This window comes from Mus pahari, chromosome 6 (genome assembly GCF_900095145.1).
Source record: "Mus pahari chromosome 6, PAHARI_EIJ_v1.1, whole genome shotgun sequence".
In the NCBI taxonomy this organism is placed as follows: Eukaryota; Metazoa; Chordata; class Mammalia; order Rodentia; family Muridae; genus Mus; species Mus pahari.
This window is the reverse complement of record NC_034595.1, coordinates 57,931,596-57,940,450: the sequence shown is the minus strand read 5'-3', so window position 1 is coordinate 57,940,450 and position 8,855 is coordinate 57,931,596. Positions and strand designations below refer to the sequence as shown.

Here is an 8,855-nt window from a genome sequence, read left to right as displayed (position 1 = left end):
TTCTCTGTGTAGTCCTGGCTGTCCTGGAACTCACTCTGTAGACCAGGCTGGCCTTGAACTCAGAAATCCACCTGCCTCTGCCTCCCAAGTGCTGGGATCAAAGGCGGGCACCACCACTGCCCAGCTTTGTCCTTGCGTTTTAACACACCACAGTTCCGTGCTTCTAAGTTCAACAGGGCTGCTGTCTTGCCTGAGCCCTAGGGTTGCTGGGGGTGGACCTGGACAGGGGCATTCGTGGCTGTCCTGCGTGGGCTGACACAGAGGCATCCGACCCTGCTCTGGGGATAAAGGAGGAGTTTTGGACACAGGAGCTCAAAGACAGGTGGAAGGAGGCAAGAAGGCTGAAGAGCAGGGCCGGGGCTCCACCTCATGAGACGCCATGGCAGGTGACAGATCTGCCTGCAAGTCAAGGGATTCAGGAGCACCAGTAAGTGACGCTTTGGGGGAAAGGCCCTGAGAGAGGAGGGACCACAGGCAGAAGCCACGGGATTTCAACGGCATGGGCACTCCTGTGGCCTGCTGCCACACCAAGGGAGAAGGGCAAAGGCAGAGGAGCCCTGCGGTCCTCCTTTCAGGGAGCTGCCTAAGGGACCCAGCTGTCATGGAGGTGGCAGGGAAGCATAAGGGTAGCAGGGAGTAGTCACCAGGGAGGTTGTGAGTGTGAAGGAAGCCACCTTTGCCCCCCAAAGGCTGTGGTAAATTGAAGTCATCCTGATTGCAGAGGGGCCTACACTAAGACGCTGCTCATTCACCTCCTCTGTGCCCTGCCCCCGCACCCCCCCCCAGCCCCTGCAGCTGCCCCAGGCCGCCCTTCCTGCCGAGTGCCCCCCTGACCTTTCTGGTAGCCTGCAGAAAAGCCTCGGCTGGCCACGTGCTTGTCTGAGTGAAAGACGACAGACATGACGTGCCAGGAGGAGGTGAAGGGCGGCGGGGGCACCTGGCCGCAGAACCTGCCCAGCAGATTGCCCTTGTCTCCAGAGGCCCCGTTGTAGATCTCCAGGAAGTCAAAGCCACAGGTGTCATGGTACTCCAGGTCAAAGGCGTGGAAGGTGAGCAGCACAGAGGAGCCCTCGGCCACCACGATCAGCCAGCTGCACTCTGTGTTATAGGGGTACAGACTCGGGAAGTTGGGGCTGGAAAAGTTCCCAGATGGCGCTGAGAGCACACCCCCGCACTTGACACCTGAAACAAGAGAAAAGGATGGCTGAGAGTCACTGGATTCCTGAGGCAAGTCTGGGTCCTTGCGGCTGGAAAGCAAACAGAACGGGGTCCTGAATCACTCTGGCTTCATGCCTGAGCTCACTCAAGCATGCACAAATCTTTCAGCTACTGGGGAAGTGTTCTTCTAGCCATGCAACAAACACTGAACACTGGGCAGTGCTCAGGGCTGGGAGATCAGCAGGAATCGCGATGCTCTGGTGGAAGATGATAAATGGAAGCAGAATGTGAAGCAGACAGGAGAGAGATAAGCTCTGGGGAGAACAGTGAGTGGTGGGCACACCTTTAACCCCAGCATTAGGAAGGCAGAGGCAAGCAGATCTCTGCAAGTTCAAGAGCAACCTGGTCTACACAGGAAGTTCCAGGCCGGCCACATAGAGAGATGCTGTCTCAAAAATAAGTAAATAGGGGGCTGGAGGGATGGCTCAGCGGGTAAGAGCACTGACTGCTCTTCTGAAGGTCCTGAGTTCAAATCCCAGCAACCACATGGTGGCTCACAACCATCTGTAATGGGATCCAATACACTCTTCTGGTATGTCTGAAGACAGCTACAGTGTACTTACGTTTAAAAATCTTTTTAAAAAAAAAGAAAGAAAGAAAAAAGGAGAAGTAAATAAACAGAAAACAAAAAATTTAAAGGGCCACAATGAAAGGCAATTATAAAACCAGATTTGACAACTTTTAATAGAATGCTAGATTAGATAGCATCATTAACGTTGTGCTATTGCCAAGTAAAAGGTTGGCAAGAGGGAAAGAGAGCCTAGGTGGTCGGCCACACAGGCATTCTCTGGGAAGCACACTCAGTGTTGCTCTGGAAAACCAGATAAGTTTTGTTGTTTTGGTTTTTAAGACAAGGTGTCACTGAGTAGCCTCAGACTGGCCTCAAATTTACAGTTCTACTGCCCTAGGCTGTCGAACGCTGAGGTTACAGGTGTGTTCCAGTGCACCTGGCTCAAGCCTTTGGAAAACACAATTTAAAAGACACAAGTCCAGTGTAGCAGCACACACACAAAAGGGAAGTACTCTGAGGGCCGAGGCAAGAGGACTGCAAGTTTTAGGCAAGCCTGAGGTACATAGAAAGACGATGATTTGATAACAACAACCACAGCAGCAGCCATAGGCTTGACCGAGGTGGGAGGGAGTCAGGGAGAGTGAGTGTGTGATCAGGACATTGTATATGTGTATAAAATGCCAAAGAGCTAATTTAACAAATATAAAATAATAAGCCCAGCCGGACAGTGGTGGCGCACGCCTTTAATCCCAGCACTTGGGAGGCAGAGGCAGGTGGGTTTCTAAGTTCAAGGCCAGCCTGGTCTACAGAGTGAGTTCCAGGACAGAGAAACCATGTCTCGAAAAAACCTCTATCTATCTATCTATCTATCTATCTATCTATCTATCTATCTATCTATCTATCTATCTATCTATAGATATAGATATAGATATAGATATAATGTATATATTCCATCATTTACTGAGTAATTCTTTTTTATTTTTTAATTTTTCGAGGTAAAGTTCTAGTTATAGAGCCCAGGCTAGCCTTGAACTGCAGATCTTCTTGCCTCAGCCTTCAGGGTGCTAGGATAAAAAGTATGTGTGTGTGTGTGTGTGCGTGCATGCGTGCGTGCGTGCACACACCTGTGTGTGTTTGCATGTGTGATTGCGTGTGCACGCATGTGCCTGTGCATGTACTTGTGCATGAATCCCTGGACTCAAGTGGTCCTTCTGCCTCCGCCTCCCCAGTGCCCAGGACTACAGAGATGCACCACTGTTTCCTACATTAAAAAGGAAACAAACACATTTTATTAGTTTGTTTGTTTTGAGCCAGACTTTTTCTATGTAGCTCTGGCTGGCCCAGAACTCATTATGTAGACCAGTCTGGCCTCAAAATTACTTGGATCCTCTTGAGTTGGTTCCTGGGTGCTAGGATAAAAAGCATGTGCCACTGCCCCCAGCTAAAGGAGCATCGGTGTGTGTACATGTGTGCTCGTGGAGGCCTGAGCACAGCTTCAGATGTTGTTCCTCAGAGACCATCCGTCTTGTGTTTTAAGACATGTTTTCTCATTGGCCTGGAGCTCACCGAGTAAGCCAGGCTGCCCGCCCAGTGCCCAGTGCCCAGGACTCTGCCCTGGCATCATAGACGTGGCATTATTCCACGGCTTCTGGATCTTGAACTCAGGTTTTCCTTCTTGCATGGCAAACACTTTACCAAATGAGCTACCACCCCAGCTTATAAAAGAACATACTCTTAAGAATTTTTTTAAAAATTAAAATTTGAGTCTAGAGAGATGGCTCAATGGTTAAGAGCATTTCCTGCTCTTCCAGAGCATTTCCTGCTCTTCCAGAGGACCTCGGTTCAATTCCCAACACCCACATGCCAGCTCACCACTGTCTGTAACCCCAGTTCCAAGGGATCTGATGGCTTCTACAGGTACCAGGCATACAAAGAGTTCATAGACACACAGGCAGACAAAATACACACATAAAACAAAAACAAGTAAATCTTTAAAATAGAGATTTTATTTATTGCTATGTGTGTAGATGTGTGTGTGTGCATCACGGAGATGGGGGAAACACTCCAGAATGCATGCACAGGCTCAGGACAGCCTTCTGTGGGTTCTAGGGATGGACCTCAGGCAGTCAGACTCTTGAGGCAAATAAATGCTTTTATTTGCTGAGCTGTCTCACTGGCCCACAAAGGAGCCTCCTCCTCCTCTCTCTCCTCCTCTCCCTCCTCCTCCTCCTCCTCCTTCCCCTCGTCCTTCACCTTCTTCAAGATTTATTTTTGTTTTAAATGACATGTGCTCAAATGTGTCTGTATGGAGTATATGATGAGTGTAGGTGCCCATGGATGCCAGGGTGCTCGATCCCCTGGAACCAGAGAGTTGTGAACTTCCTGAGGACGTGGGTGCAGGGGGTAGGGCCCTGCAAGAGCAGCCTGTGCTGAGCCCTCTTGCCAGCCCCAGAAACATTCTTTTTGTTTGTTTGTTTGTTTGTTTTTTGTTTTTGTTTTTCTAGACAGGGTTTTTCTGTGTAGCCCTGGCTGTCCTGGAACTCACTCTGTAGACCAGGCTGGCCTCAAACTCAGAAATCCTCCTGCCTCTGCCAAGTGCTGGGATTAAAGGCATGTGTCACCACTGTCCGGTCAGAAACATTCTTTTTTCCTCTTTTTGTTTGTTTGGTTTTTGAATTTTTGTGTGTGTGTGTGTGTATTGATTTTTCCAGACAGGTTTTCTCTGTGTAGTCCTGGCTGTCCTAGAACTCACTCTGTAGACCAGGCTGACCTTGAACTCACAGACCTGCCTGGCTTAAATAGTCCCAGTACTTCAACAATAAATGAGGAGAGGGCACACTTGACTAACGTCCCTGCGAGAAGGACACAGCACAACCGCAGGTCTGTGCTGATTTGGACAGAGCCTCTCTCCCAAGCAAGCTCACAGGAGGGGTGGGGCTGAGGAGAGTCAGGCAAGCGAGGTAAAGCCGCACCTGTGGGGTGCTGTATCCTGTGGGGTTGGGGGGGGGCGGCAGTATTAGGGGAGCACCAAGAGCCACAGAGGAGGTGGGCTGTGCAGAATGGAAGGCAGACTGCACTGATGGTGAGGATGGAGGGTGGGGGCATAACTCACCCTTTGCGGACCTCAGCCACGCACCTGGAGCTAGCCTCAGTCTTGCCAGGCAGACAGAGGTAGTGCAAGGGCGGTGCAGGGGCCAGGTCACATGATTTCCTCCCTGTCTGAGCAGGCTGGTGCCAGGCCAGGAAAGGCATCTGGTTCACAGCCTTATGGCCAGAAGATGGCGGGGTGGGGGGGCTTTCTTTCAGTGTCCACTCTGGTCCTTCTCCCACGCTGATCACATTAGTGTCAGAGAGGAACTCCTGTGTCCTAGGTGGCCCTGGGCACCAGCACAAGTGTAAATCTTGCTTATATAAAGCTCCAGCCAGGCACACTCACCCTCAGGCTCACGCCAAAGCCGCCCGAGCCTTGGAGGTTAGTAAACAGCATGGACTGAGACCCCAGCAGCCCGAACCTTTTGTACCAGCAATAGAGTGGCTGGCAAGCTGCCTGTTCCCACTCGGCCCTAGTTGAGCTTGAGGAAGACAAATTGTAGGGAGCAGCTTGTTGAGTCCCTCCCTGCAGTCCCTGGCAAGGTCACACATTGCGGAACAGTAAAATGACTTTACAGAAAGCACCTGCTGGGTCAGAGTGACACAAGGGTCCTAGGATCACAGTCTGGGCCGAGAGCTCTTGGAGTCTGAGGAAGGAGCATCAGAGGCCAGCCGAGGATGGGGAGGGCTTCACGGAGGAAGTGACATGACTTAAACTTTAAGGGTGACCAGAGAAAAGGGGACTGGCTAGGCGGCTCAGTGGATAAAGGCTCTCACCACTGAGCCTGACCACCTGAACTTAATCCCCCATACACGCGTGGCGGAAGGAGAGAAGCAGCTCCCACAACGTGTCCCCTGACACCCATGGATGCAGAATGCCCGGGTGCGTGCGCCCTCTGCCCACGCCCCCTGCACACACAATAAATGTAACTGGAAACGTGTTTTAAAGAGAAACAGAATCCTTCTAAGAAACTCCAGGAAGAACTTTTTCCCAGGCAGAGGGACAGCAGGGCAAGGCATTCTTAGAAAGAGAACCTCGTGGTCCCCAGCCAGGACACAGACACACTGGAGCCAGCGCACCAGAGGCACCAAATGGCACCGCGAGGAAGCTGGCACCGCGGGCTGCAGCGGGAGGCGGGAGGCGCGGCAGGCTCCCAGATCAGAGGGTCTTTCCCGAGGTGGGCGGACCTTCCGCACCTCTGAGCCACTCCCTTCATGAGCCACAAAACGGTGTGACCTTGTACCTAAGCCCTCGCTGGAGCCCTGTTTTCCTTCATCTGGAGAAGTCCCTCATCTGGGACTTTGTTCTGTAGATTAAATGCTCTTATGTGTGTGACGCCCACAGCAGGCCTCACTCAATGCTGTCCTTCATCCTGCATATCTCAGGAGCCAGCACACACACAACTCAGCCGGGTCCCCAAAGAGGCCCCTACTCTCTGGCTGGGGCTTCCTGAGCCCCTGCTTCCTCTGCACCCTACTCCCATCTGCCCTGTTGTGAGTGGCCAGATCACCTACCTTCCATGGCTTGGGTCCCAGGACCGGAGTCCAGCAGTACCACTGCCAGCAATAGGCAGGCCCCCAGCTCTGCCAGCATCTCCTCACCAGGGGCTCCCCTCACCAAAACTGAGTTCTGTGGTCAGGATCCAAGGGTCTGAGAGGGGAAAGAGAGGCTGGAAGGGCCTCAAGTAAATGGTGGTGTGAATAATTCATTGAGCCCTTGAATTAGTAAACTGATCCTAGGAGCTTCCTCCACTCCTCACTGAGGTGACGGATCTGGTGTCACCTGGTTGACACATACTGAGAACTGTGATGGCCATCCTGTATCAGGAAGGGGAGCGGGTTGGACCTGGAAGAAGACAGTGGAGAAAGGGCCTAAATTCCAGGGCCAGATCTAGCCCAGTTCAGCTTCCCACTGGCCAGGGGATCCTGATCAAGCCATTTCACTCCCTCTTGGCCTTCTGATCCAACTGGTACAGCCATGCAGCCCTGCTTCTGGGGCTACTGGGAAAAAGAAATGATATGGCACATGCTAACATATGCAGTAAGCGCCCAGTATGCTGAAGCACTCAGCTGGCGTATACTCCTGTCTTTCTCCACCCTCCACTCCAGGGGGAGTCAAAAGGAGCCTACAGGACGAGCTTCCTTCCAATGTGAGAATTCAGCTCAGAGGGATGGAGAAGGAGCTGTGGACGGCTGACGATGGGAGTCTTCAAGAACAGCAGCATCAGCACTTGGGAATCTTCTAATGTGACAGACGTGGGCTGCAGCCTGCTGTGTGGCCAGGACAGGAACCATGCCTTCACTGTTCCACGAGACTCATTTACATGGCTCTGCATCCAGGCTCTGTGCTAGGAGCTGGGACTGCAGAAGAGTCCCCGAGGAGAGCTGTGTCCAGCTCTGGGATCTGGTTTTTCTTCCAGGAGTCTTTCCCTTTGAGTCAGCCCACCCCATAAGGGCGGGGACGGGAGGTGGGTACAGATGTGTGGAGGTCAGAGACCAACTTTGAGTGCTATTTCCCCAGAAACCATCCACCTTGATTTTGTTGTTGTTGTTGTTGTTGTTGTTTTGGTTTTTTTCAAGACAGGGTTTCTCTGTATAGCCCTGGCTGTCCTGGAACTCACTTTGTAGACCAGGCTGGCCTCAAACTCAGAAATCTGCCTGCCTCTGCCTCCCAAGTGCTGGAATTAAAGGTGTGTACCACCATCGCCCAGCCCACCTTGATTTTTAAAACAGAGTCTCTTACCGAATCTCGAATTGATCCATGAGCCCCAGGGATCTGACTGCCTCTACCTCCCCACTGCTGAAATAAATGCTTGAGGCTTTTTACCTGGGGTGGTGGTGGTGGTGCTAAGGATCAAACTCAAGTCCTCAATGTGAGTGTAGAAATGACTTCACCATCTCTCCCCAGCCCCCCCCCCCCCACCACTTATTTCTAATCATTGTGTTTGTGCAGAGCCTGTACTAGGCCTGGGGGCACTGATGAGAAATGGGACAGATGCCCACTTTCCCAGGAAGGGCTGAGCCTGGCCTGTGGTTTTTGATTGCTTGAAGTCAGTCCTGGCTGCCCTAGCGCCAGGCTGAGGGGGTCTGTGAAAGTGAGACATTCTCTCCGAGGCCCAGCTTCCTCCACAGAAAGAGGTAGCTACAGCCTGCTATTCTCCAGTAGGATTAAATGAGACCAGGGACGGATGTCTTACCAGCTTGGCTCACCACACCACAACAAGTACGCTTTTTATCTACCCAAGAGGAACCCAGCTGTCCATCTGCCAGAGCACATGTCGCCTCTGGCCCGTCCTTTTGTCAGGCAGTCCCAGGGGAGCCCTAGGCTGCTGGCAGAGGAGGCCACCTGGAAGGTGTTCAGCAAAGGGCATCGGGAATGGTCAGACCAGAGCTACTGGCTTTTCCATGGAGCAGGGTGGAAAAGCAAGGGACATGCTGGACAGGCTTAGAAGTGAAGCTGTTTATCAAGCACTGCCTGTGTGAATGAGAGGAACTGGGAGGTGGTGGTGTGTGACTTTAGTCCCTGCACTCACGGGACAGAGGCAGGCAGACCTCTGAATTCTACGAAGTGAGTTCCAGGACAGCCAGAGGAGAAACTCTGTCATTATTATTATTATTATTATTATTATTATTATTATTATTATTATTACTATTGAACGAAAGCCAGGCAGAGTGATAAATGGGCATTGTACTGGGGTGCTGTTCACTTGCACATAGCCTCTCAGCCAGCATACCACATAGTAGGTTTCACAGTAGACGGGAGCAAGCTGAAGCTCCCTGCTTGTGTCAAGGTCCTGGGGTGAGCGCTACCATGCTTGTGTCAAAAGGTCCTGGGGTGAGCACTACCACGCTTGTGTCAAAAGGTCCTGGGGTGAGTGCTACCACAAGAAGACCTTAGACTGAGCAGTCTGTTTGGGAAGCAGTCCTAAGGTTGCAGAGAGGGATGGGAGACATGAAGAAAAAAAAAGACTCCATGGCCTCAGCTTCAGTTCCTGCCTCCAGCTCTGCCTTGGGCTCTTACCCTGACTTCCATAGA

The 8,855-nt window shown here is 51.8% G+C and overlaps 1 protein-coding gene across 1 annotated transcript in view; it reads right to left on the bottom strand.

Annotated features, from left to right (window-relative positions):
• Positions 1-6,489, bottom strand: part of Cdcp2 (CUB domain containing protein 2) — a 17,147-nt gene extending 10,658 nt beyond the window's left edge. Inside the window, exons 1-2 of the mRNA XM_021201356.2 lie at positions 6,335-6,489; positions 835-1,182 (exon numbers count right to left, since the gene is read on the bottom strand). Coding sequence (XP_021057015.1) covers positions 835-1,182; positions 6,335-6,413 — 427 coding nt within the window. The 5' untranslated portion in view covers positions 6,414-6,489. The remainder of the gene's footprint in view (positions 1-834; positions 1,183-6,334) is intronic.
• Positions 6,490-8,855: the final 2,366 nt, after the last annotated feature.